The following is a 26,675-nucleotide window of genomic DNA, read 5'->3' as shown; positions in this document are numbered from 1 at the left end:
TATTGGGCACGGCGCTGTCGTGTAGTAGGTTAAGCCTTTGCCTGTGGCGCCAGTTCATGTCTTGGCTGCTCCTCTTCCGATCCAGCTCTCTGCTAATGGACTGGGAAAGCAATGGGAGACAGTCCAAATGCTTGGGTCCCTGCACCCACATGGGAGACCCAGAAGAAGCTCTTGGCTCCTGGCTTTGGGTTGGTCCAGCTGCAGCTGTTGCTGTATTTAGGGAGTGAACCAGCTTTCTCCGTTACTCTACCTCTTAAATAAATAAATAAATAGATTTTATGGAAAGGCAGATCAACAGAGAGATTTCTTCACTGGTTCACTCCCCAAAGAGCTGCAAAAGCTAGGGCTGGGTCACCCATGTGGGTGGCAAGGGTCCAAGTATTCAGGCCACCTTCTGCTTTCCCAGGTGCATTAGCAGGAAGCTACACCAGAAACAGAACAGCTAGGACTCAACTGGGCTGTGCCATGCCAGCCCCTGAAAACCATTATTAAAGCTGAGACCAGGACATGGATGGACCGGCACAATCATCCACAGATACAGAAGTACACGGCAGACCTGAGATGTGAACTGAGACCTGACTCCAAGCTAAGTGCTTGAAATTGTTTGGAAGATGATGGAGGATGGCCTTCAACGCATAGCCACGAATTCTGTTGGCCCCAGGGTATGGCAAATGGGTTTTCCTTTGCCAGGGAAATGAGAAAGGAGATGCATCAGGCTGCCCAGAGACTAAGACTGGGATTGAAATTGGGGTGCCCCTAATCTGTTTATCTAGGGAAGACAAAGAGTGGGTCCATGGCTTAGACCTTGTTCCTCTTGGAGTGGCCCTCCTCCCCCGCCCAGCTAAGCCATAGATTCACCAATGTCACCCAAGTCCTGAGGCCCCTGGACAGCTGACACCTTGCACGGGTCTCCTGCCTCAGCCCCTCTGAAAGATGGTTTGTCTGAGACGGCCAGCAGGAAGTGGCCACTAAGGGGCTAGTTTCTCCTGGGCCAGCTGAGGAGGCAGCCGGGTTGCCTACAGTGTGGAGCTAAGAGGCTGTTGGTGCAGGTGACCTCTGCAGGGCAGCATTTTTGGAGGGTCTTGTGTGTGCAGCCTGTCCCCATCTGCACCTAAAACAAGAAGTCCTGGGGGAAGGCCTCCATGTCAGCCAGCGGTGTCTGCTTCCTGGGACCCTAGTCCTCGGCCGCTCTGGGCTGTGTCCCCTCTGAGTCAGCATCCACAGTCTGAAGTCTCCCTCACTGGCCTCCGTCCTCCCCGAGGTGGTCTCTTCACTTCATCCTATTGCTCCCAGTCACCAGTGCCGCTCCAATCTGGGGTCGGTTGAGTTTTCATGTGCTTCTTTTAACAGACTTATTGCTATCTAGGCCATCCTCACCAGCATGGCCCACTCACCACACACCTGAGAACCAGGCCTGGTGCATCACGGGAATGAAAAGTTGCTGAAGAAGCAAGCCAAAGTCCCCCAGGTTTGTGTGTCCTACAGGCATGGCTGAGGGCTGCCGGGCCCACCTCCCAGGCTCCCAAGAAGCAGAGTCAGGGAGTCAGACAGCAGAGTTTATTGAAGAGCATCCGCCAGAGGCCCGGTCCTCCTGCCTTCAGCAGGGAGGGGCGCTGGGATCTCTCCCAGACTTTCATTCTGGGGACTCCGCGTCCAGCCCTTGCTCCCTAACCCGGAGGCACCGATGCTGGACAGCTGAGTAGCCACGGGTTTCGGCCACGAGACTGTGTGGCCTGCTGAACTTCCAGAGGCAGGTGGCAGGACAGCAACCTCCACCGCCGGCTGAGGGCTCGAGAGGCCAGCTCCTCCCTGCCCATAGGGCCTGGTGCCTGCCCCTGACGAAGCAGGGGATCATATTAAATATAAATAATTTATACAAAATGGCTCGTACAAAAAGCTGCAGGTGAGGGGAGCAACAGACGCCTTTGAGAGGCTGAGATGGCGAGAAGGGGCAGGAAAGATACCTCCACTCTCCTGGCCCCTAGCACAGAGCACCCCCCCCAGGACCTGGAGGAGCTCTGCAGGCCGGGAGGTGCCGAGGGGTCCTCAGGGGGCCAGGCTGGTGAGCAGAGTGGTGAATCGCAGGGCCTGCCCTGCCAGCTCTGCCACGCACTGCGCCATCTCTTGGACGGCAGGGCCAGAGGGGTAGCCCAGGGCAGCCCCCTTGACGGCCAGGACGGTGGCCCGCAAGGCCTGGCCCAGCGCTGTACCTGCAGCCCCAACCTGTCCTCGCAGAGGTGCAGAGGCCGCCAGGCGGCCCAGGGTGTCCCCCACAAACACCAGGCGGTGGGCGGCCACCAGCACCCGCTTGCTGTGAGGCACGAAGAGGCGCGGCGGCTGGTTGGCCTGGGTGCTGCGCATCAGGGCCGCCACCGCCGTCTGCAGCGCGGAGAAGTGGCTCTGGCACTGGCCTGCGTAGAACTGCAGCAGCTGGAGATCTGCAGGGGACAGAGCCAGTGGCTCCCCTGGGCACGGGGCCTCCTGCGGGGTGAGAGGCGTGGTCAGTGCCTGTTCTCTCCGCTGCTCCCTTTCTCCTTCCCTCTTCCCTTTCTTCCTTCCTGTCTCCCATAGGGTATCCCTTTAGCTCGTAGCTCAGCCCATCAGGAAACTTAGATTCTTAGAATCCAGGCTTGATGTCAGAGAGAGCTGTGTTCAAAGAACCTCAACCTGAACTTCAGACAAAACCTCTGAGCTTGTTTCCTTCTCTCCTGGGAGTCGAGTCCTGCACTGCTCAATGTAACATGAAGCACGGAGACACTGCGAACTTCCTAGCAGCCCCTTTAAGAAAACTGAAAAGAAATGAGCGTGTTTTATCCAACTCCAAGTGTAAGGAAATGCTCTCCTTTTTTTTTTTTTTTTTTTAATTTTACAGGTAGAGTTATAGACAGTGAGAGAGAGAGACAGAGAGAAAGGTCTTCCTTCCGTTGGTTCATCCCCTAAATGGTTGCTACTGCCGGCGCACTGCGCCGATCCGAAGCCAGGAGCCAGGTGCTTCCTCCTGGTCTCCCATGCAGGTGCAGGACCCAAGGACTTGGGCCAACCTCCACTGCCCTCCCGGGCCATAGCAGAGAGCTGGACTGGAAGAGGAGCAACCGGGACAGAATCTGGCGCCCCAACTGGGACTAGAACCCGGGCTGCTGGCGCCACAGGTGGAGGATTAGCCAAGTGAGCCATGGCGCCGGCCAGAAAATGCTCTCCTTTCAACATGCAACCAAAATGAAAATTAGGGGGTCTTCCCCATAGGGAAGCTCATAATCTGGTGTGCGTTTTCCATTCACAGCCCTACTGCAATGAGATAATACGCAGCAAGAGTTCAGCGCTTGCCACTGCACACAGCACACACCACAGGAGGGATCGCTATCAATCTGTGCTGGTGCGCACCATCGGTAAATACCCGGTCAATGGCAGCTGTTGTGTTCCGACCACTGGACACAGGGTCAAGGAATGCACCTCGCTTTCCCGAGGCCCAGCAAAATTAACTGACAGCTCCAGAGCCGCAGGCTTCTCAGCGGTGGAGCCGGGATTAGGAGCCAGGTCTCTTAGGAACCCAAGAATCCACACTGAAACGAGCCCGGCTCTGACCCGCAGCCCAGAAAGTCTTTCAGCTCCCCTGGCTGCCTGGTCTCCTGACTCCTCTCCAGCGCATTCTTTCCCCTCTTTCTGAATTCCTGATATCCTTTTCCAAGTTCCAGCTCTTTCCTGTCGGATTCTGACTCCTCTCCACTCCCTGCTTCACGCGAACGCTCACCTCCAGTCTAATCAACTCCCTGATGGCTCAGCTGCAGACGCTCCTCCCAAGTGCCTGCTTCTCCTTCCCCGTCTCCCCAGCCCCCCACTCCACCTCGCCCCCCAGGGTTACCTGCTTCTCCGGCAGCTCCCTCTCCAGCAGTTCAGGCTCCCCTGGGAAGGCCTTATCTTGGGGCCTGGATCCCTGAGCTTTATCCATGCCCTGCAGAGGGGAGCCGGCCTCAGTGCAGAAGTGGGGAGCAGGGCAGTGTGGCCTGCATGGCCTCTCCACCCCTCTGCCTTCCTGCCAGTGCTTTGTCCCTGGACTCCAGGTTTGTGAGCCCTGGTGGCCCCAGGCTAGGTTTAGGGAAGGAGTGGGGCACCAGGCCAAGCAGCAGGGTCCCAGGGCTGGGGGACAGGGAGGCAGGGAGGCTCTGCCTCCGTGGCTGGCCCGCTTCTCTCTGCACAAGTCACCTGGGGCTCTCATGGGGCTGCCTAAGAGCTCACCTTCAGGTGGACGTAGTCATACTCCTCGGCCATCGGGATGCCCTCATACTCGTTGTGGGGTCCTGTGGGGTCGTCCTCCACCTCCCCACCCTCTGGGTCCCCCTCCATCTTGGGGCCCCCGTAGCCAGGCAGGCGGGGTGGGGGTGGAGGCAGGGGCCGGTCCTGGATGCTGCCCTTGCGGCCTGGGGCAGGAGAGGGAGCTGGAGAGGGGCTGGGGGCCTCTGGGACAGGCAGGGCGGGCAGAGGGCGGCGGGACAAGCTCTCGGCGGAGGGCAGCCGGGGCCTGTGTTGGGGTGGGGGGCTTCTGGGCAGAAGCTGGGACAAGGTGTCCAGGTCTTTGGAGGCCGAGGCTCCTGGGGGCTCTGGAGAAGGAGGTGGCTCGGGCCCCAGCAGGGGCACATCATAAATGCCCTCATCGGTGCCTCCGCCCTCCCCGTCTGTCAGCAGTTCCTCGGGTGCTTCGTACAGGTTGAGGAGCGCTGAGGCCCGCTTCAGGTTGGACGGTGCAGTGTAGAGGGGGGGCCCGGGTTCTCGGCCCCCCTCCCACTCTAGGTCGGGCTCCAGCTCTGTTGGTGACTTCGGGGCCAGCGGCACATCATAGGGGGCTTCCTCCTCTCCAGTGGGCTGGGGGGCACCCCGGGCCAGAAGGCGGGAGAAAGAGGCCGGCGAGTCGTAGGGGCTGCTGGAAGGCACACGGAGGGCGGTGGGGGGCACATCATAGACCTGCAGGGAGGAAGCCGGGAGTCACTCTCCAGCTTAGGGAGGGACCGCTCCCCCCAGGACACACCCCATCCCAATACACGTGGGCCCTGGCTCTCACCTCCAAGGCGTCTCCTGGGGCGGCCAGCTGGGTTGCGCTGCCTCTGGGGACCTTGTAGATGGAGTCAGGGGAAGGTGGGCAAGGTGCAGTCAGAGGCCCCGGGGCAGGACAGGGTCGGGCTGGGGGTGGCACCACGTACACCTGGGGATGAGGAAAAGTGGGTGGGAGAGGAAGAGTTTCGGATGAGGGAACTCCGACAGCAGTGGCTCAGAGAGGGTGGGGACAGACTCCAGGCAACACAGAGCCGGGGAGAGAACAGGGCTGTCCTGGCTGGGGCTGGGATGGCTCCCCACTCTCACCTCCTGGTCCTCTTTGCTGGGCTGTGGGGCTTGGGGTGCTGCGGAGAGGCTGGGCTTGGGTGCTGGCCCGGCAGGAAGGAGCTTCACTCTGTTGGCAGGCACGATGCCCTGCTGGCCGTGCAGGGAGCAGAGGCACCAGCCGTCCAGCCCGCCGGCGCCCTCCCTCTGCAGCACTCGCAGAACGTCCCCTCGGCGGAAGGACAGCTCCTGGGGGGACTCGGCCGTGTTGTCGTATAATGCCCTGGCCAGCTGGGCCTGGGGGATGAGGGCGGAATGAGGAGAGGGGTCTTCTCACACACAGCGGCTTATGTCACCCCCTGCTCAAGACCCTGCAAATTTCGAATTCCCCATTCCCCTCCAGCTAAAAATATGAACTCCCGACTGGGCCTGCCCTGTCTCTGGTTCATCACCTGTGTCCTTCCTCTTGCTTTCTATTCCTTCAACTACACAAGGTTTTTTCCTGCCTCAGGGCCTTTGCACTTGATGTTTCCTGTACCCAGAATATTCTTCCATTGGCTGTTGATCTGGCTTTTTGTCATCCTCCTGTTCTGTTTAGGATGTCTCCTTCTCCAAGAGCCCTTTTCTCCACTCTTGTCTCTATTCCAGCTGTGTCTGCCTCCACCCCTCGTTTCCTTCATAACGTGTCACATTGTTCATCGACTGACTTTTTCACCATCAGTCTCTGCTCCTACGTAGGACTGCTGTCTTTCTCGGCTTCTGCCACAGAGACCCACCCCGGACACTTCTGCTGAGTGAATTTCTTCCAAAGCACATGATCAAGTCCTGCCAAGTCCCCTCCGTGCCCTGAATCTCCTCTGCCTTCCCCGAGTCCCCCAGCCATCATGCCTCCCAAACAAAAGGGTTCCTGAAGCAGCTGCAGAGACCCCTTGGAGACTGGGAAGCCCGGTGCAGACGTAGTGCTGAGGCATAATAAGAAAGAAAACAGAAAGCGAAGCAAGTGTTTTGTTGTCAGTCTCAGCGAATAGGGCTCTACCAGAAGAGGCGGAGGTTGCCATGGAGAGAAGTGTGTGCTTGTGTGAGTATATGGGCATGTGTGCAGGGACTGGCAGACTGAGCATGCCACATGCTCATGAGCCTGCTTCGTCTGGCCAGAGCAGCTGAGCGTTCTCCACTGAGGACTCCAGCCTGGGGAATAAGTCACAGATGCAAAGTGGAAAAGATTTCTTTAGACACCGTGCAAGTCTTGGCATTGCTCAGCTCATCCCATTTCATTCTCACAATGGCCACTGTGGGACGAGCCATCACTACCCCACCCTGGGAAATGGCATACAGCTGGCACAGCTGGCAATGCACGATTCGAACCTCAGGCTGTTTAACTGCGAACCTGCACTCTCTCAGTCTCTCACTCTAGGGCCTCCCCGCAATGACAGATGTACCAGGGTATAGAGAGGGCGTGGCGCAAAGCTGAGCCAAGTGCATGCGAAGCCTGCCTTCGATCCAGCTTCCTTTTGCTGTCACCCTTCCCAGCGCTCTGTCCAGGGGGTCCTTGTATAGACTCAAGCTGAAAGGACTCAGCGCGTCAACTCAGCGTCAGCTGCAGTTATGCCTGCTGAACGGCCGAGCCTGCTGGGAGCACCCCTGGCAGTGGCGGCTTCCACAGCGGGGCTAGAGGGCACTGCCGGCCAGCAGCTGCATGGACTCATTCAGTAAAAAATCTCAAGCTAGGGATCTCGGCAGGCTGCCCCAGGCAGGGGCGCCTGTTCCTCCTGGCCACTGCCTCCCTCTGGTGGACGGTTTAACCCCCGGCTCTTGATGGGGGTTTTACCATCAAACTGACTGCTCCTGACTGGTTCCAAACTCACCAAAGCCCCTTCTCGCAGTCTCTTGGTGTTGTCCCACTGCAAAAAGGCGTGCTAACCAGATGACACAAATTCCCGGTTTGCTCTGCACTTTTCCAACTAATTATAAATCAGGGCTTTTGGCTCTAGTCAAGGGGTTAAAAACACAGTTCTCGAGGCAGGCAGACCCGGGGTTGAGTCCCAGCTCTGCCCCTGTTGAGCTGGGTGCCTTTGGCCAGGTTGTGTAACCTTTCTGAGCACCAGTGTCCTCTGTAGGATCCCGTATCCATCTCCATCCCCGAGCATCTATTGTTGGCGAGGAACGGCACTAGCCTCATGAGGCTGTCAGGCCTGGACGAGGTGATGTGTCCAAAATCACAACAAAGCTTAGCACGAGCCCATCACGAATGCTCAAGAAATACTAGATGGGGCCGGCGCCGCGGCTCACTAGGCTAATCCTCCACCTAGCAGCGCCAGCACACCGGGTTCTAGTCCCGGTCGGGGCGCCGGATTCTGTCCCGGTTGCCCCTCTTCCAGGCCAGCTCTCTGCTGTGGCCAGGGAGTGCAGTGGAGGATGGCCCAGGTGCTTGGGCCCTGCACCCCATGGGAGACCAGGAAAAGCACCTGGCTCCTGGCTCCTGCCATCGGATCAGCGCGGTGCGCCGGCCGCGGCGGCCATTGGAGGGTGAACCAACGGCAAAGGAAGACCTTTCTCTCTGTCTCTCTCTCTCACTGTCCACTCTGCCTGTCAAAAAAAAAAAAAAAAAAAAAAAAAAAAAAAAAAAAAGAAGAAGAAATACTAGATGCTATCAGGATTCTGTAAGTTGGATTAACAGAGTCCCTGCCTTTAAAAAAGAAAAAATAGAAAGAAAGAGGGAGCTGCCTTCTGGGACTGCAGAGCTGACTAGCTGACCCCTGAGCCTACGTCTCCAGGTCAGAGGCCCCCAGAGGGCCACCCCTTCACAGCCCTGAGCCATCACACAGACTGAGGAACTAAACAGAGCCCGGTCTGAGGAGGGGCCACGGGAGGCACTGGGGGCGGCTCCGTGCTTTCTCACAAGTCTCCTTCTGAGTCCCTGCACAGAGGCGGGCAGAGAGCAGGTGGCAGCCTCCCTTCCCTGGGAATTCCCAGTGGGGCCTAGGGAAGACTGCCGAGGGGCCAGCGTTGCCCGGGTTCAGACGGCAGAGCGCCGAGGTGTGGCTGTGGGGAGCTCCTCCCTGCGCTAGGTTTGAATTCTGTCCAATGGGGCCACACCTCTGGGCCTTGCAGGAGCCCAGACCAGAGCTGCTGATAGACTGATTGATGATGGGTGTGGCCACCCTTGCTCCACCCCATCCTGGGGCCCCAGCTGACTTAAGCCGGGAAAGCTGGCTTCATGTGGGGTGGCAGCGGGCCACAGCCGCCTTGGGAGTCCTCCGCCCACTGTCCCATCATGCCAGCTGTCTCCTCCCTTTGTCCCCAGTCCCCGGAAAGTGGCCTGAGGCTGGCTGACATCACCTCCCCTGTTTTCTCCTTCTCCCTGCCCGGGTCACCCTCTTGCACTCTGTTCCTCCCTTTCCTCCTCCTCTGGAGGTGGGCTCCTTGGGTCCTGTCCTTTCCCGGAAATGCTCCCAGCCACTTCGGCCTTTCGGCCCCCTCCCAACCTTTTGCTTGCCTCCCAATCACAAGCCCCTGCCAACCACCAGTGGCCATCTGTTCTTGTCCAGAAAGAGTAGAGAGGACTCCGACTCCACACACCCCCTCCCCTCCAGGCAGGCGCAGCCTTTAGAAAGAAAAAGGAGAAAGGAGGGTGGGGGAGGAGAGGAGGGGCGAATTGAGCATCGGGAGGAGCAGGGGCTAAGGAGTGAGAGGGAGAAGGGAACAAAAGTGAGAGGAGGGGGGCACAGTTTTCCTAAAGACAGGGGCCAGCCACAGGGACAAAGAAAGAGCAGAAATAAAAGTGACAGCAGCGCAGGGCAGGCGTGCAGGTCTCCGCACCCAGCCTGCTCTCGCTGGTGGACTCACCGACGTGGCAATGGCCATGGCCTTGGCCTCCCGCGCAGCCTGCTTCAGGCTAGGCTGGGTTTTGCTGACTTCAGCGGTGGCTGCCTCGCACCATGGTCCGCGGCCTCCAGGCGAGGAGGCCGCCCCTGGCTGTGCCGCTTGAGCAGTGGCCTCCGCCAAGGTCGGAGGAGGAGAAAAGAAAACCCAAAAAACTTCCCAAATGGGAGGCAGCCTGGCCAGGCAGGAGGAGGAGCGGGGCGGGCCGGGGCGTCACTGCGGGACCTCATCCAAGGGTGCGCTCTCTGTGCTGTCCCCGCGGCCCCCCGGGGGCCGCCGCTTTGGCCCGGCCCCCGGAGCTGCCCCACCTAGGCCGCCCAGGCTCTCTGGGCCCGCATGGTCCGAAAGCTGCCTCCCAGGGCGAGCGCGGGGGCGGGAGCTGAGGTTGCGCTCGACGCCTCTCCAGGCCGCTCGGGGCAGCCCCTAGGGCTGGCAGAAGCCGCTGAGGCGGTTGGGCCGGACGAGCGAGTTTTGGGGCCCAGCCTTTCCTCCCGGCCCGCACGATGCGCCGGAGAGCGGTGATCCCGAGACCGTGGTCCCGTGGTCGCGGTAGCCCGGGACACTGCGGCGGGACCCCTGAGATGGAGGAAGAGCGAGCCCTGAGTCTCTCTTCGAATTCGCCCAAAGTTGGCGAAAGGGGGCCAGGCTGACGCCAAAGGTCTGGGACAGCGTGGCTGTTGGGGCGAGGGTGGCCGGAGTGGTTGCTTTCTGTGCAGGCGCCCGCACCCCTGGCGGTGAGGCGGTTTCGCGCTCAAGCACGAGGGCGCAGCGTGTTCCCGGGGCCTCGCGGCGGGCAGGGGCCCTGCCGTAGGCGTCACCCAGGCACCACTGTAAGAGGCGCGCGGCCTTCCCCACGCGCCGCCCTCTCCCAGGCGGCAGGGGAACCCAGTCCCCCTTCCAGCCCTCGGCCCTGGGGCGCTGAGCCCCAAGCTGGCTCCCACGCTCGGCCCTCGAGTCCCGCACCGGCCCCGCCGCCCCCGCTCACTTGCACCCTTGGCAGGGCCCCTCGGCGCGCCCCAGAGCTTGGGGGAGACTCAGGTGCCTCTGGGAACGAAGAGAAAGGCCACAACGCCGAGGAAGGAGCCAAGAGAAGGCGAAGGAGGCGCAGGGGCCCGGGTCCGGAGGGCTTGCCTGGGGTGGGGGCACAGAGCGCGCTGGGAAGGCGCCCAGGTTCCCCCCAGCTCGCGGCTCCCTTTCCCGCCCCTTCCCGGGCTCCCGCTGCCCCACCGCCGCGCAGCTCCTGCCTCCCCTCGAGCCCTCTCCTCTCCGGCGCGGGGCTCGGTCCTGGGGATTAAGAGAAAGGAGGGAGGGGAGGGGAGAGGGGAGGGGCAGGGGCGGAGGAGAAAGGGGGACGGCCCTTCCCGAGGCGGGTGTTGAGTTTCAGCCCTGGACCCTCGGGCCGAGCGGCTCGGCCCCGGCCGGCGCCTTCTTCCTCTGGACTTCGCAGAGACCTCGGGCGCTGGGGTCCGCCCCCGCCTGGGAGCTCACCTCTCCCCGCGCCGGCCCGCGCGTCTCCCTGCCTCCCTCTCAGTAGCCCCACGGCTGGCTCTCCGCAGGAGGGAGTGCGCGCCTCTGGCCGGCTTGGTGCTGCGGCTTCAGGGGTGGCGGGGCCGCTAGCCGGGCCGGTCTTGCGGGGGACTGGCGCGGAGTCTGGCGCTGGTCGTGCTTCTGGCTCTGGGGAGGCAGCTTGAAGCCGGAGTGTCTGGCCTGGGAGCTGCTGGCGGGCGGACGGGCGGGGCGGCCTCTTACCCACCTCTGCCAGTCTGGGCCTGCTCCTCTTCCTGGCCTGGCTCACTCCCTGCTGCAAGGAGCAAGCTTGGGGACCGTGGACAAAAAGGGGAGCACTTCTTTCGGAGGGAGTGGCGTGCAGCCCCCCCCCCCCCCCCCCGATTTCAACGGGAGCACTGGACTCTGCCTCCCCCACCCTTCTGGCCCTATTGCAACGCCTTGGTTACCCTGCCTCCCTCCAGGCACCCCGCCTCCCAGGATCTTCCTTTGGGGGACACACAACAGAGCCTGTTAGAGACGTGAGGGACTCCTGTGGCCTTCCGCTTCTGAGGTGTTGGGAAGCACCATGCGGCACCGGGTTGAAAAGCTGTAGTAGATTCTCAAGGTTAATATTGAGCAAATGAATGCTTCAGCATATAAAGTAGGCAGTACAACTCTGCATAAACTCATTGGGAGATGACAGCAGATGTCCCACTGAAATCTCTTAGTGAGTCTGAGACCTCAGACAGGGACTAAGCCCCCCTCCCTCCCTGGAAGGCCCTGAAGACCCCCTTGGGGGGATGTGGTGCAGGTCTTGGCCCTGGGCTTGGCTCTGAGTCAGGGAGTGCAGACTGGGTGTGAGGCTGGCGTTCCTCAGTAGACGCAGACTCTGCTGGGACCACAGAGGAGGTTTTACATGTCCAGATTCATCCCAGTTCCTGTCTGGTGGGTGGGGACCACCGTGGAGACTTTCCATCCTCCTCCAGCCCCCAGCCCCGGGGCTGTGTGTGTGTGTGTGTGTGTGTGCTTGGCTGCCTAGCACACAGACGTCCTGCTGCTGGGGACCTGCCGTGGTGTGATCTTCGCTCAGGGGACTGCCAAGGCAAATGGGGGACCAAGGTGGAGGTGGGCAAGAAACACTGTCCCCAAGATGAATGATCTGACCGCCATAAGGCAAATAGATGAGGCCAGAAAAGGCTGAGCAGGACAGCAGCTGTTGGGGCCAGGCGAGATGGTGGGGCTTGGGACATGGACAGTGGGGCTCCGGTCCTCGGCTCAGAGCCTGGGAAAGCTCTGTGAGAGACAGCAGAGCCCAGAGCAGCAGCAAAACAAGGCTGTGCTGCTGGAATTCCCGGGCCTGGCAGACGCAGGCGGGAACCCTGGCTCTGAGTGTCACTGCCTCTTCTGGGACAGGAACTCTGCTGAGCAAGAAATACACTCAAAGCATCTGGCACACTGCTCTAACGCCTTTCCTCTTTTCCTGGGCTCCTTTCTTATGCTTTCTTGAAAGCTCAAAGTGGTTTTGCTGTTTTTGTTGTTGGGGTCAGGAGGAGCCTTTCCTGTGTCCCTATGCCCCTGCCTGTGCCCTCTCCTTTGCAAGCAGAGGTTTAAGGGGGTTCTGAGTGGTTCAGGGAGAGATCCAGGCTCCAGCACGGATGGAGAAAGCCAGGCTGAGCAGGGAGCTGAGACCCAAGTTGTGCCCTTGTGTATTCAGGCAGTGGAAACCAAGGGACCTTTCCATTGGCTCCCAGGTTCCCATCTTCTCTGCTGCCCTTTTCTTCCCAGCACTGTCCAATTGGCTGTTCTCTTTCACACTCCAACCTGTGACTTCCCAGACCCACCTTCTGTCCGCTACCCCAGACTTCTCCAGCGCCCACTAAATGTTTCCAGCTCACTTCTCTTTGGACTCACAGCACCCTGACTACCTGGGTTCTAACCAAGGTCCCAGCACTAGCTCCTGAGCTTGGCCGGCCACATGGCCTCTGCATAGGTTTCCTGTCTGGCCTATCATAAGGGATAAGGGAATCCTGAGAACAATGTCTGGCTCATGATGCGTGTGTCAGTGTTGGGCCAAAGCAAGTGTTAGTATTGCTATTGGGTGCCAACTCTGTGGAGGCCCCAGGAAGTCAAGGACATGATGCCTTCCCTTGAGAAACTCATATCAGTCATGTTCGAATCCAGTCAGTGCCTTCCCAATGACCTTGGATGAAATCCCAAAGCTGCATCATAGCCTGTCAGATCCTGGCTGATCTGGTCCCTGCCTGCCTCTTCCATCTTCTCTCACCCCACTCTCTCATTTATCCTCTGTTGTATGTCCACCCTCTGCTTCCTGTGTTCCACCTTGGGGGCTTTGCATGTCCTGCTCCCTCTGCTTGTGATACTCTTCCCCCAGACCCTCTCCAGCATCAAGTCAAACATTGCATCCTCAGGAAGACCTGGCCCGGCTTCCCAATGTAGAATGGCCCTCCCATTCTCCCCACTTGCCGGCATCTACAGCCACTCCCTGTCTCCCAATACGGTTTCTTTTTCTTCAGTAGCACTTCTCATGATCCCAAATGATCTTGATCCCTTGTTGATCATGCCTTTTCCTAAAACCTAAGCTTTGGGGCTGGTGTGGTGTAGTAGGTTGAGCCTCCTGCAGCACCAGCAATCCATATGGGTGCTGGTTTGAATCCCGGCTGCTCCACTTCTAATCCAGTATCCCTGCTGATGGCCTGGGAAGGCAGCGGAGGATGACCCAAAAGCTTGGGCCCCTGCATCCACATGGGAGATCTGGAAGAGGCTCCTAGCTTCTGGCTTTGGATCAGCCCAGCTCCAGCTTTTGCAGCCATATGGGGAGTGAACCCGCGGATGGAAGATCTCTCTCTCTCTCTGTCTCTCCCTCTCTCTGCCTCTCAAATAAATAGACAAATAAATCTTTATAAATGAGGAAACTAAAACCTAAGCTTCATGAGGCAGAGGCTTCTTCTGACTTGTCCTCCTCTGCTTTCCTGGCAGTTAGAACAGTAGTGCCTGGTGAATAGCAGGCACTCAATAAATATTTGGTGAGTGGACAAATGAACAAAGACAGCCATGACTGCAGGACAAAGCCCTGTAGCTGAGGGCCCCACTTGGGGAGGCCTCAGTCTTGGGGGCTGGGGGTAAGGGGTTGTTGGTCTCTTTGTCTTGCTAATTCTGATTTTCCATGTGTCTGTGTATGTGTGTGTGTGTGTCTCAGGCCAGACTGGGTTCTCCTTGAAGTCAGGCCCTTGAGCCTAAAGCATTTTTTATAGCTAAAGATGAAACTGAAAATTATTTCCAGCCAGTCTCATCATCACTTCCCAGTCAGAACTTGGGAGCAATGTCCTGGAGGCTTCCGTCTGGTCCAGGCATTCACCTTCTAGTTATTGGGCACGGGAGGTGGGGGCACTCTGAGCTGAGAGCAGCATCTAAGTTAGCAGCAGGTGCAGAAGCGCTGCCGCATCTCTATATCATGGCATGTTCCTGTCTTAGACAAAGGCAGTGCACGTGAGCTTTGACAGACCCTGCTGAGTCCTGGGGAGCAGGCATCAGTCCAGCAGCTGAGGGCCAGAGCACCTAAGCCCTTTGGCACCTTGTGGCCATCCAGGCCCTCTCCACTCCCACCTGTCCACACACCCTTCTACAAACGTGGAGGGAAGAGCAGAAAGAAGGCCCAAGGCCAAGAGCTGCTCAGAGGCTGGACCAAGACCTGGAAGCAGCAGGTACGAACTTTCTGTTCTTACATCTTTCTGAGAAGGGACAGGGCAGCCATGGCCTGACCCTCTGCAAGCCCAAGAGCATGTCCACATTAAGGGAGGGAGAAATGTTCCATCATACCTTCCCTGTCCCTCCCTGGGAGGTACTGACCTCTTTTTCTAGGGGCACAGGGGTCGGAATATCCCAGCCCTGCTCGGCTGCCAGGTCAGGCCCAAACAGGAAAAATAAGTGTTGGGAGGGCACCCTTGATGCCAGGTGCTAGGCAGACTTTCCTTTGCTCCCACCTCCAGCATTCTCCCCATTGCCACCACCGGCTCTCACACCCCCAGGGATTCCCTGGAAGCTAGAATGACTCAGGGATTCCAAAACTAGCCAGCCCAGGAGGAAATCCCTCTGGAAAATGTTTCTCATGGAAAGGAGTAACCTGAAGGAATCCCACAAAGCCGCTGCTGAGATAAGGGCAGAGGCTGAGCAAATAGGGCATGGGTGGGGGGGTAGGACATGTGACTCAGAGCCCAGGTTCTCAGGTCAAGCCTGGTCATCATTGGAGGCAGGGCAGTCGGGGGACTGTGTGCTCAGAGGGGCCCTCCCTGTGGCTTTCAGGGGTTTCCTTTGCCTTGAGATGCAGAAGTAGGGATACCCCAAAGGGCAACATCTCGAGTAACCCAGGTTGGGTCCACTCTGTAGCTGCAGCAAGGGGAACAAGTAGCTAGGATCACTTCTGGCTCCTTTGAGTACCCCCTCCTGCACAGGGCTAGAGATCGGGAGATCTGGCCAAGGTCAGACTCCAGTTCTGCTCCCTTGGCCCAGGTTTAGGGGGAGATCGTTAGGATTTTAAGTCTTCTGGAAGAGCACTGCCCTCTTAAGAGCCTGCTCTGGGGTTGGAGGTAGCTGAGGAACCCCAGAAACCACCTGGAGGCTTTGCAAAAGGCCAAAAGCTGCGGAACAGGAAGCTGGAGCAATGAATCCCAACCAGCAGGGCTGATGCCTAAGTAGGAAGGAATGCCCTGTGACCTCGGGCAGGTGTAGCTGAGACCTGTCTAGCCCAAGCCCAGATGAAAGGGAAGCAGACAGTGTGGGGGCTTCCTTTCCATGCACAGCCAACTGGGGGCCATCACAGTGTGGTACCTCCCCGCCAGGAGCTTAGATTTGGAGTTGTTCAGGAATATATTGGGAAACCAGCTCAGCTTCTCTCTAGCTGTGGGAACTTGGGTGGGTTTCTACATTTTGTCTGGTTTTGGTTTCCTCATTCATAGGATGGGGATAATGGCCTCCAAGTCTGGTTTTATTGTCAGGGTAAAGATGAGACCGGTGCATGGCTCAGCACGATGCCTGGCTCTTGCAGGTACACAGGAGCTGAGGCCAGCAGTGTACAGATCGAGCGGCTGTTCAGGGGTTCCGGGGCCAGAGGTGGGCAGTGAGAGCTGGGTGATGATGCTACTGGCCTCATTGCTTGCTTGCTTTCTTTGAAAGATTAATGAATTTATTTGAAAGGCAGATTGGCAGATTGGCAGAGAGGGAGAGGCAGAGAAAGAGATCTTCTATCTACTGATTCACTCCCCACTGATGGCTGGGGCTGGGCCAGGCTGAAGTCAGGAGCCTGAAACTCTAGCTGGGTCTCCTGCTTGAATGGCAGGGGCCCAAGTATTTGGTCCAATTTCCACTGCCTTCCTAGGAGCATTAGCTGGGAGCTGGATCGGAAGCAGAACAGCCGGGACTTGAACCGCTGAGCCACTATGCCAACTCTATGGCCTCAGTGTTCCACTATTGTCTCCTGTGCGGTCTCCCTTCACCCCAAATCCCATAGCTCCAGGACTTCAGGGTCTCACTGGAGCTGCACTACCCCATCAGTCCTCTCCTTTGGGGTTGCTTGGCCCCAAAGCATCGAGGATTCCCCTTGCTCTGCTGTCAGGGTTATTCCTGGTTCCCTCTGTTTGTTGACTGAGTCCTTGGTTACTAGAGTAGTATTTTCGGAGGGTAAGCATATGCAAATCAGGAAGCTATATCTTAAAGAATATCTGTGTGCAGGGATGGGGATGGAGGGAGAGAGGCACCCAGGGGCCAGGACAGAGAAAGACTCAGAGGGAAGTGGGCTCTGGCCTGCTGCCAGTCCAGTGCCTCCCAGCAGACTCTTCCCGGCTGGCCCATGTCTTTGAGGATAGGCCCAACTCTGGGCCATCCTGGGGCTGACAGCTGAGGCCGCATGGCCCAGGGGCTGCAGCTGTCCCTGCCGCAGGGCCGCTGGCCACTGCCCTGTGGGCGGGGTGGCGCAGGTGGGTCCTCGGTGTTAGCTTGACCCCTGGTGCTTCCTCAACCCCTTTCTGTGTGCAGTGGGAGCAGTCACCTACCACTGCTTCCATCAGGCCTGGCCCGTCCACCACCAGACTCGGGATCAGAGCTTGCCTGGCTGTAGCATGAGGAGGAGGTGAGGGGAGGCGTGGTGAGGAAGACGGGATGGCAATGGGACAGAGGGGAGAAGTCACCCAGGGTGGGGGTCTCAGACCTCAAAGCTGGGGTGGGATCGAAGGTGCTGGAGGGGAAGGGAAGTGCTCACTGATATGGAGAAAAGGGAGCAGAGGAGACCACGCTTGTGGTGGATAGGAGACCTCTTGAAAGGATGCCAGAGGCGGCAGCACCATGGCACAGTAGGTTAATCCTGCGCCTGATGCACTGGCATCCATATGGGCACTGGTTCTAGTCCCAGCTGCTCCTCTTCCAATCCAGCTCTCTGCTGTGGCATGGGAAGGCAGTGGAGGATGGCCCAAGTGCTTGGGCCCCAGTGGGAGACCTGGAGGAAGCTCCTGGATCCTGGCTTTGGATCGGCACAGCTCTGGCCATTGCAGCCATCTGGGGAGTGAATCAACAGATGGAAGACCTTTCTCTCTGTCTCTCTCTCTTACTGTCTGTAACTCTACCTCTCAAATAAATAAATAAAATCTTAAAAAAAAAAAAAGAAATAAAAGATGCCAGAGGACAGGCCCTAATTTCCGTAGTACCAGTTCACAAAGACACAAAATAATAGAACTGATTGCTGTGACCTCATGTGCCTCCCACCCCCCTCCAGGGGGCAGGGGGCAGAGTTGGGTGGGGAGAGGAAAGAGCAAATGTACCCAATCAGCCACCAGGCTTGTAACGCTGTCATCCCGACTTCTCTGAGTCCAGCATCTTCAACAGTGTTTGGAAAGGTGGTCAGGTTTTTTTGGTTTGGTATTTTTATTTTTTATTTAAATTTTAATTTTTTTGATTTTTTAAGGAATACAAATTTCAAAAGTACAACTTCAGGAATATAGTTATTCTTCCCACCACACCTGCCCTCCCACCCACACTCCCACCCCTCCTCCTCCTCCCTCTCCCCTTGCCAGTCCAATTCTACAATAAGATTCATTTTCGGGGCCAGTGCTGTGGCGCAGCAGGTTAAAGCCCTGGCCTGAAGCGCTGTCATCCCATATGGGCACTAGTTCTAGAGCCGCTGCTCTTCTGATCCAGCTCTCTGCTGTGGCCTGGGAAAGCAGTAGAAGATGGCCCAAGTGCTTGGGCCCCTGCACCCACGTGGGAGATCTGGAAGAAGTGCCTAGCTCCTGGCTTCAGATCGGCACAGCTCCGGCCATTGCGGCCATCTGGGGAGTGAACCAGCGGATGGAAGACCTCTCTCTCTGTCTCTACCTCTCTCTGTAACTCTTTCAAATACATTAAATAAATATAAAAAAAAGATTCATTTTCAGTTAACTTTGTACACAAAAGACCAACTCTATACTCAGTAAAGATTTCAATAATTTGCACACATACACACACACACACAACAGTTTGAGAACTAGTTTTTCAGTTAACTCTCATAATACAACTCATTGAGGACAGAGGTCCTTCATGGGGAGTTAGTGCACAGTGACTCCTGTTGTTAATTTAACAATTAACACCCTTATGTATGACATCAGTGACCTCCCGAGGCTCTTGACATGGTTTGGTATTTTAAATTTCCAGTTCCTCCCTACAAGAGATAGTGGAAATCAATTTGAATAAACAAAACAGGTTTGCTGAGAATAAAACCAGGACTCCTGACCTGAGGCAGGCAGGCTGCTCCGAGGGCCCTGTCAACCAGCACAGCAGCTGCGGAGAGGGCGAAAGGGCCAGCATGCACCAGGTGAGTGCTCCGTGCTCAGCGGAGCAGAGCTGCCTCAGGTGTGGGGCTGGGGTAGCCAGTGGGATCTTGGTGAGCTGCTGGGGGCAGGGCAGTTCTGTGGGAGCAAAGGCCCAGGCAAAGTGAGAGCTGTTCTCTCTCTGGCCTTTGCCCACAGGTGGTGGCGTTCCTGGCAATGGTCGTGGGGACCCACACCCTCTGTTTGGAGCTTTGGAAGGACTGCAGTCACAGGTCTACCTGCTGCACCAGTAAAGGGCAGGCCCTCCCTGAGGAGTGGCTGCAGTGGACTCCTGTGCCCGTGACTCCCCCAGAGCTGGAGCTCACCCACCCCCAAGAATCCTGCAGGGCCAGCGAAGACGGACCCCTCAATAGCAGGGCCATCTCCCCCTGGAGATACGAGTGAGTCTGCTGTCGCCTCCCCAGTGTCTGCCTGTGCCCCGCCCTGGTGTGTGTGTGAAACCCCACCCCCAATTCCAGCACACCTCCCCCTTCCCATCTCAGACAGGTCTCAGAGCGTTTGGGGCTTCAACAAGACCGGAATCTGAGTCCCAGCTCTGACTCATTGGATGTGTGTGGACCAATAACTCAAGTTTTCAAAGCTCAGGGTTGGTTAGTTTGTTTCAATTCCAGTAGGCTAATATGCAGATCAAATGAAATAATGGATGTAAAAGTCTATTCCTCTTCTTCACTTTTGATCCCTACAATGGCCCCTGCTTTTCTAACTAAAACATTGGGGAGTAATGGCGTGATGCGGGCACAGAACAGCCCAGCCTAATGCTCCTGGCCTGGGCCATGTTAGGTTGCAGGTGCACTAAGACAGCCAAGGCCTCAGCTCTTGGGGGCAGCTTCGTGGCTGGAGCCCTGGGCTGGTTCTCTTTGATCATGATTGTGGCCATTTTATTTTCCACTCTGTGTGCTACAGGAATATTCTAATTCTCTGTGCCAGGATGTGAATATTATTAGGAAGCACTGAAAAAGGGATGGCAAAGCAAAACATTAGAAAGGAGGGCTTTGGGGATCCCGCACATCTTGTGTGTGTGTGTGTGTGTGTGTGTGTGTTTTAAGATTTATTTTTTTACTCGAGAGGCAGAGTTACAGACACAGAGAGGGAAAGGCAGAGAGAGGTTTTCCACTGCTGGCTCATTCCCCAAATGCCTGCAAAGGCCGGAGCTGTGAAAATCTGAAGCCAGGAGCCAAGAGCTTCTTCTGGATCTCTTCTCTGGGTCTCCCATGCGGGTGCAGGGGCCCAAGCACTTGGGCCATCCTCCACTGCCTTCTCAGGCCATCAGCAGTGTGCTGAATCAGAAGTGGAACAGCCGGGACTAGAACCAGCGCCCTTATGAGATGCCGGCACCACAGGCAGATACTTAACCTACAGCGCTGGCCCCAACACATCTTGTTTTGTGAACTCAGCAGCCGTCTCTGTCCCCCAATGCCCCCCACACCATAAGCCCAGTTCTACTTCACCTGGGCTTTGGGGACGGGTAGAGACATTTACTGGGGTAGGGAAGGGGTCAGCTTTAGTGGAGATTAGACCTAGGGTGGACATGGCAGGTCACGATGCGTGGGGGCTGTCCCAGAAGGCTGGCTGGGGGACCTCTGGCCTGAGCTTGGCTGACTCAGCTGCGGTCCAGACCCCTCACGGGGAGGTTGTGGACCCCCACATAATCACTCAGCTGGCCTTCCCCAAAGTGCGTCCCATGGAGCACTCAGAAAAAATGATGGGTGGGTTTGGGAAAGGCTGCTCCAGCCCCTGCCCCGTAGATTCATAACATCTCAGCGTGGGAAATTCCGTGGTCCAAACTCATGGGACCACGGAACCCTTTGCTTGCAGGGTGTTTATCTGGGAACTGCGCTGGCTGCACCCCAGAGAATTGGGTTTCACAGGGGGCATAGTCCTCCAACCTGGCAATACAGTCTAGAATGCAATAATTACAAGAAAGCTCGGGCAGAGGCCAGCGGATGTGTCACAGGGCAGCAGAGCTAAGGCAGGAGCCCGCTGCCTTCCCCACCTCCCTAATGGACCAGCTGGGAAACCTCTCTTCACCCCTTACTCCCATTTCCAGTGGGAAGATGAATTCCGGGGTGTGTGTGCGTGCGTGCGTGTGTGTGTGTGTGCAGGGGACTTGCTCCAAGTCACACAGCAAGGGGGGGTGTCTCAGGACTGAGGAGCAGCCAGGCCTCCAGCGGCCGTTCGCTCCTCCCCCGCCCCGCCCTCCCTGATCCGGCCCCTCCCTCCCGCACAGGTTGGACCGGGACCTGAACCGGCTCCCCCAGGACCTGTACCACGCCCGCTGCCTGTGCCCGCACTGCGTCAGTCTCCAGACGGGCTCCCACATGGACCCCCTGGGCAATTCGGAGCTGCTCTACCACAACCAGACCGTCTTCTACCGGAGGCCGTGCCGCGGCGAGCGCGGGCTCCGCCAGGGATACTGCCTGGAGCGCCGGCTCTACCGCGTCTCCTTGGCTTGCGTGTGCGTGAGGCCCCGGGTGATGGCTTAGTCGTGTGTCTGCCTGAGGCCGACCCTTGGCGGGAAAACTGGAGCTAGGTGTCCCGTCACCTGCCACGGTGGCCAGGACCCCTGAGCGCTCGTCCTCTCCAAAGCACCCCGGGGACCAGCAGGTCCTTGGCTCGGCGTGGGGGGCTTTGGCGCCCTTTTGCACTTTGGGAAGCACTTTGTGAAGGCAGCAGCTGCGGGAAGCTGGCGTCCTGGCCTTGCTGGAGATGAGCACTCCTGTCTCTGCCTTCCGCCCTTCCCCCAGCTGCCCTGGCCCAGCACAGGCACTTTCTTGATAATCACCCCTTTGCCAGGGGAAGGCCCTCATTTCATTTGTTCATTCTCTCGCTCACTCACTCGTTCACGGGGGCATCAAGCATTCGGTGGACGTAGATCACTGCACATGGGCAGATTCATCCAAATAAACATCTGTATTTAAAAATGATCTAGTTTGTCTCTGGCATGCATCGTGGCCCCCCACCTGGGTGCCTTCTCCACCCGCCCCCCACAATGCTCCCCTACCACCCACTCTCTGGCCCCCCAGAGTTTCTGCTGCACCCTCCCACCCCTCCGCTCTCGGGACCAGGGTGGGGGTCAGGCTGCGCTCCCAGCATGCTGGAGACACAGAGGCCCATTGAGGCACCACAGCAGGCACACAGCGCCCCCTTGTCCCTCAACAATCCGCCTTTGTCTCTGGTCCTGGCTACGGCTTTGCCTGGGTCCTGGGGGGTGCAGCCTGAGCCGGGCTCTGGTCCCACCCTCTCTAAAAGGAAAAGGGAGACGGGACTGGCATAGGAAGGGGGTTAAGGTTAGGGGAAGCGGACACATACAGCACACATACAGCTTCAGGCTTAGGTCGCCGGGCACTCCTCGTCCAGCCCCCACCTCCTTATCTCCTGGCTCCTCCCATTTGTTTCGGGACCTCCCCTTCTCCCCCATTCCTTCTGCCCCTCTCCAGGCTGGGTTGGGCTCTGAGTGAGGGGAGGGGCTAGCCACTCCGCCCTCCTCCCTCCCCTTCCCTGCCCTCCCCTATGCCTCCCAGGGTGCTGGTTCTGCCACAGTGAGGCTCCGGCACAGTGGGGTGAAGGCTCGCCTCTTCACTTGCAGGTTTCTCAAAGTGCCTTCTCCCTCCGGCCTGCTTCCCTAGCCTGCCAGGTCTCCTGGGCTGGTGGCGGTGGGGGGCCGTGCCCCGTGGGCCCCACGGAGAGATGCTGGGTGCCTGGGACCGCCGAGACCGGCCCTCCGAGGAGGGGGCAGCTGCCGCGCTCCAGGGCTTCGCCGTGGACAAGAGCTTCCTCTCTTCCCTCAAAGGCATCCTGCTGGAGACCGAGCTGGTAACAGCTGCCTCCCCCACCTGGTGCCTCCGTCCCCCCTCCCACCTATGCCCCAGGCTCAGCTGTCAGCAGCCCCCTGCCCAGGCTCCCTGCACACCCCTCTGTCCTGGCTGCCCCGCTCTCATCTTCAGAGTTCCGTTGCAGCAGGAAGGATTGAAGTTAGACTGAGGACAGCCTTTGGGGACATTGGGGGAGTGGGAGACAGTGGGGTCGGGCCAGCCTGCCTTTCCCTGGCTGTAACATGGCCACTTCTCACCTTGTCCCTGGAGTCCACCTATTAGAAAGGACGGACTTCCTGCCAGCTGCAGTTGATGTGGCATCTGCTGCCCTTGACCATCAGTCCTCAGTTACTTAGTGAGACCACAAGGCCTCCATAGAGCTGCCACCCCGTACCGCCAGAGCTGAAGGCTCACCCAGAGCCCACTGGGTGGCACCTGTCTTCACTGGCCCTTGTCAGGGGAGTTTTGGGCATCTGGGAGCAGGGAACACGTTCTATAGGATATAGGACTGGGGTGGCTTCTGGGCTGTGGGGCACATGGCACTCTCCGCTCCTGGGGACATGTCCTGGTGGATCATCATAGGCCAGCCCCCTCCCCCCACCCCAGTCATGCAGCTTGGATGCACTGCTGGCTCTGCTGGGACCCTTGAATGGTGGCTCCTGACCCTGGGGAGCAGGGGTGGGGTGGGGGTGGGGACTCTCCAGGCTCTTCCTTCTCTCCGAGGACGGGGCAGCTCCTGATGAGTGTGAGGCCTAGGCTGGCCAGTGCCCGTGTCCCCTTCCTGGCAGGCGCCCCCTGCTCCGTCCCGCAGGTCCTGGTTTTCATCATCTTCATCTGCTTCACGGCCTCCATCTCTGCCTACATGGCCGCGGCACTGCTGGAGTTCTTCATCACGCTCGCCTTCCTCTTCCTCTACGCCACCCAGTACTACCAGCGCTTCGACCGGCTCAACTGGCCCTGTCTGGTGAGGAGCCTGCCTTCCCAGGACCTTCCTCTCCTCACCCCCACTGCCCGCCTTTTCCGCACTCCTTGTGCTCAGAACTGTGCCGGGACTCACACTGACTTCTCAGCCATGGGGTCCCGGCATCGGGGAAGAGGCACACCCTTGGGTCCTCTCAGCAGGGGCCCAGCCCCAGCCAGCCCTGCCCTACCCGGCCCCCCTGGCTGCTCTGCGTGGGTCTGTCTCAGCTTCTCATCCTCGTGGCTTGTGGGTCCCCCTGCTTCCACACCCCGGGTGGCCATGTGGGTTCTCGCTCTCAAAAGCGCTTCGTGGTGTGTCGTGTCCAGGGTGTGTCCCCACACAGGGATTCAGAATGCCTCAGAGCCAGGCCGCTGACTCCCTGCCTTGGGACGTCCCTGTGACCCTGCCCCCGCCCCTCCCACTCCCCCAGGACTTCCTCCGCTGCATCAGCGCCATCATCATCTTCCTGGTGGTCTCCTTTGCTGCTGTGACCTCCCGGGATGGAGCTGCCATTGCTGCTTTTGTGAGTCCAGCTTGGCAGGGCTCGGCCACCCCGCAGGGCTCTGGCTGGCGTTTGCACACTTTGTGCAGCGCCTGCCTCGAACCTCACCCTGTACCACCCACCCCACCTCTCCCCTAACCCAGTGGCCCAGCAGCCTCTGTTGTACCGTCCCTCAGGTTTTTGGCATCATTCTGGTTTCTGTCTTTGCCTATGATGCTTTCAAGATCTACCGGACTGAGATGGCGCCCAGGGCCTCCCAGGGTGAGTGCCTGTGCTCCGAGTGCCCATGTCCCCTCCCCTGCCCCAGCCACGTTGGCCTGATGTGGCTTCCCTCCCTGGTTTCTTCTCCACAGGGGACCCGCAGTGACTCTGGGGCTAACTGGCTCCTAGCTGCCGCCGGACCTGCACTAGTGGGGCCCAGCCACGTCTCCTTTGGGTTCATAGCTCCTGGCCCAGGCCTACAGAGACATCTGCCTGAGAAGTCACTGGAGACGCGTCTGTGGAGCCTGACTCTTGATGAAGCCCTGGCCAGGAGAGGGGGACTTAGGGAAGGAGGGGGTGGGCAGAGGAAGCTGGCCCTCCAAGGGCCCCCAAATTAAAAGATTGGAATCTGACCGCTGAGTCTTTTCTTCCCCAGAAAGCAGGCAGACCAGGGATGCCAAGAAGCGTCCTTGGCAAAAGTGCCCAGGACACACTGTCCCTCCCTGGGGCTGGGTCTGAGCAGTGACGATGAAGACATCCTTCCACGCAACACAGAACTTGGCTGTGTGCAGAGGTTAAGCTGCTGCCTGTGACACCCGCATCTCATAGGAGTGCGGGTTCAAGTCCCAGCTGTTCCACTTCTGATGCAGCCCCTGCCACCCATGTGGGAGAGCTGGGTGGAGCTCTTGGATTCTGGTTTCAGCCTGGCCCAGTCCCGGCTGTTGCAAGCCCTTTGGAGAATGAATCAAATGTAGTAGATGGAAGATCTGTCTGCCTCTCTCTGTCACTGCATTTCAAATAAATAAAAAATACATCTTTAAAAAAATATAAAAAGTAAAAACCTTGGCCACTCTGACATATCCTGGTGGCTGGGTGCCTGGAGTTCTGTCTGGAACAGCGCAAGTCTTCCAAACATCATGTCCCACCCTGCACTGGGCACGCAGGTTTGTCCATGAGCTTGTGTGGAGGCGCCTGCCTGGGGTGTGTGTGTAGAGCTCCCCCTGGTGTTGTGGAGGAGGCTTTGGCCTGCAGGCCGCAGGGGTGGCAGAGAGGAGAGATTCCCAAAACGCTGGTGCCAGCAGGGCCCTTGGTGACCAGCTGGGCCGATGCCCTCATTCCCTCCAGCGGTTATGGGACGTGACCTTCCTATACCTGTGACATGGCTAGGGCTGGCACCCAGCTCTCCTGACACCTGGACAGGTGTTCTGGGTACTGTACTGGCCCAGCCTCAGCCACAGGCCCATGGCAGTACAATGCAGCCAGCAGCTCCTTCAAGCTGACTTGCTAACCCTTCCCCCCAACACTGCTTCTTCCTGCTCTGAAAGACCTTCCTTCCTCTTCCTCTGGGGACCTCCTGCCAGGTATCGCCCAAGCCTCTTGGTAGTGTGAACATTTCTCCCTTGATCTGAACTTTCCTGCCTCTGGTTTCCTTTCTTAAAAAAAAAAAAAAAAAGTTTATTTATTTGAGATGCAAAATGACTTCCATTTGCTGGTTCACTCTCCAAATTCCTGCAAGAGCCAGAGCTGGGCCAGGCTGGAGCCAGGAGCCCGGAACTCCATCTAGATCTCCCACATGGGGGTCAGGGTCCCAGGCACTTCAGCCATCATCTGATGCCTCCAAGGCACAATAGCAGGAAGCTGAATCAGAAGTGTGGAGCAGCAGGGACTTGAACTAGGAACTCTGATATGGCATGTGGTTGTCCTAACCCCCATGCCACAATGCCCACCCGCTGCCCTGGTTTTCTGCCCTCAATCCTGGCTCTGCTTCAGCGCTGGCAGTTCTCCCGGGCTAGAACCAGTTGGACTGTTTGTTTCTCAGAAGGTGTCTGCTTGTGGTTCTTAGGGTTGTATGCACAGTCTATTTGCAGGACTAGCAGGCTGGCTTTGGTTGGGGCAGGGGTGGGTACAGCCTCAGAGGAGGCAAAGAAGAGGTTCAGCTAGGGGAGTTGCCAGAAGGCTGCCAGGTAAAGGGATGAGATGGTACGAAGTCCAGCCCAGTCCCCTGAGCGGCTGTGTACCCTGGGCTGGACTGTCCCAGTAGCTCAAAGAGAGCAGAAATGTGATGGGTGGTGTGAACCTGTCTGTGCTCCCAGGCTTGTCTGTGTCTGGGTGGGAGACTAGCAAAGCCCAGGCTTGCCCCATGCTGCACGTGGACTCCAGGAGCCCTCATGGTGAGACCCCGGCCCACAGAGGTGAGAACTGACAGCAGGAGCTGACAGCCAGGCTGGGACCTGTCCCCCACTTCCTTGTATCCTGGTCCTCATGCAGCTCCAAACCTCTCCTGGCATCAGTGGGAAATTAATTGCGCAGAGAACAGGGGTCCCAGAATAACTTCAAGCCCTGCAGCCTTGAGGTGCAGCAGGTGCAGGGCAGCTTCAGCCTCGGCACCAAAATCTGCCTCTTGGCATCTGGAATTGGAGCCTTGCTGTTCTCCACTTTGGAAACGCCCCCTTCTCTTTGCTTGGGTGCATACTGAGCAGAGCTGGGTCTCACAGCTGTGCTGCCGCAGGTGGGACACCTCACTTCTCTGGGCCTTGGTTCCCTCCTCTACAGCTGTGGGAGCTTTGGCTGCCTTGGCTTGCTCACAGGGGCTGGGGCCACCCCCTTTCCTGGGGCAGCAGCCTTCCTGCTGCAGGCTGGACAGCTGG

General features: G+C 58.2%; 3 protein-coding genes across 5 annotated transcripts; 2 read left to right on the top strand and 1 right to left on the bottom strand.

Moving 5' to 3' along the window:
- Positions 1–1,542: 1,542 nt before the first annotated feature.
- On the bottom strand, positions 1,543–10,460 carry EFS (embryonal Fyn-associated substrate). Its single transcript, XM_002718082.6, has 6 exons — positions 9,157–10,460; positions 5,353–5,607; positions 5,054–5,194; positions 4,234–4,956; positions 3,860–3,949; positions 1,543–2,481 (listed from the first exon to the last, which is right to left on the bottom strand). Exons 1-6 carry the CDS (start codon positions 9,172–9,174, stop codon positions 2,047–2,049), a joined length of 1,662 nt encoding a protein of 553 aa, XP_002718128.1. The 5' UTR covers positions 9,175–10,460; the 3' UTR covers positions 1,543–2,046.
- Positions 10,461–18,590: 8,130 nt separating this feature from the next.
- On the top strand, positions 18,591–21,451 carry IL25 (interleukin 25). The gene is made up of 2 exons (XM_002717906.5): positions 18,591–18,931; positions 20,779–21,451. The coding sequence occupies exons 1-2, from the start codon at positions 18,708–18,710 to the stop codon at positions 21,032–21,034; spliced, it is 480 nt and encodes a 159-aa protein (XP_002717952.2). The 5' UTR covers positions 18,591–18,707; the 3' UTR covers positions 21,035–21,451.
- Positions 21,452–22,012: 561 nt separating this feature from the next.
- On the top strand, positions 22,013–24,440 carry CMTM5 (CKLF like MARVEL transmembrane domain containing 5). 3 transcript variants are annotated; one of them, XM_002717907.4, is made up of 5 exons: positions 22,013–22,364; positions 23,175–23,327; positions 23,755–23,847; positions 24,003–24,087; positions 24,180–24,440. In XM_002717907.4, the coding sequence occupies exons 1-5, from the start codon at positions 22,239–22,241 to the stop codon at positions 24,191–24,193; spliced, it is 471 nt and encodes a 156-aa protein (XP_002717953.1). In that variant the 5' UTR covers positions 22,013–22,238; the 3' UTR covers positions 24,194–24,440. The 3 variants fall into 3 exon arrangements, with proteins under 3 accessions (XP_002717953.1, XP_051678638.1, XP_089165999.1); XM_051822678.3 differs by having other exon boundaries at positions 22,049–22,364; positions 23,087–23,327; XM_089309873.1 differs by lacking the exon at positions 23,755–23,847 and having other exon boundaries at positions 22,054–22,364.
- The last annotated feature ends 2,235 nt before the right edge of the window (positions 24,441–26,675 follow it).

This window comes from Oryctolagus cuniculus, chromosome 12 (genome assembly GCF_051225735.1).
Source record: "Oryctolagus cuniculus isolate XC-2025 breed Fujian yellow rabbit chromosome 12, ASM5122573v1, whole genome shotgun sequence".
NCBI classification, from domain to species: domain Eukaryota; kingdom Metazoa; phylum Chordata; class Mammalia; order Lagomorpha; family Leporidae; genus Oryctolagus; species Oryctolagus cuniculus.
The sequence above is the reverse complement of the archived record's forward strand: the minus strand, read 5'-3'. Positions and strand labels throughout refer to the sequence as shown.

Excerpts from the sequence above, each read along its gene's own strand:
- EFS (XM_002718082.6), bottom strand. Across the intron at positions 4,957-5,053 it reads CCCCAGGAGACGCCTTGGAG|GTCTATGATGTGCCCCCCAC; the intron begins GTGAGAGCCAGG and ends TCCTCCCTGCAG. Across the intron at positions 2,482-3,859 it reads GGGAGCTGCCGGAGAAGCAG|GAGGCCCCGTGCCCAGGGGA; the intron begins GTAACCCTGGGG and ends CTCACCCCGCAG.
- IL25 (XM_002717906.5), top strand. The coding sequence starts at position 18,708 with ATGGTCGTGGGGACCCACACCCTCTGTTTGGAGCTTTGGAAGGACTGC. Across the intron at positions 18,932-20,778 it reads ATCTCCCCCTGGAGATACGA|GTTGGACCGGGACCTGAACC; the intron begins GTGAGTCTGCTG and ends CCTCCCGCACAG.
- CMTM5 (XM_002717907.4), top strand. The coding sequence starts at position 22,239 with ATGCTGGGTGCCTGGGACCGCCGAGACCGGCCCTCCGAGGAGGGGGCA. Across the intron at positions 22,365-23,174 it reads TCCTGCTGGAGACCGAGCTG|GTCCTGGTTTTCATCATCTT; the intron begins GTAACAGCTGCC and ends TCCGTCCCGCAG. Across the intron at positions 23,328-23,754 it reads GGCTCAACTGGCCCTGTCTG|GACTTCCTCCGCTGCATCAG; the intron begins GTGAGGAGCCTG and ends CCACTCCCCCAG.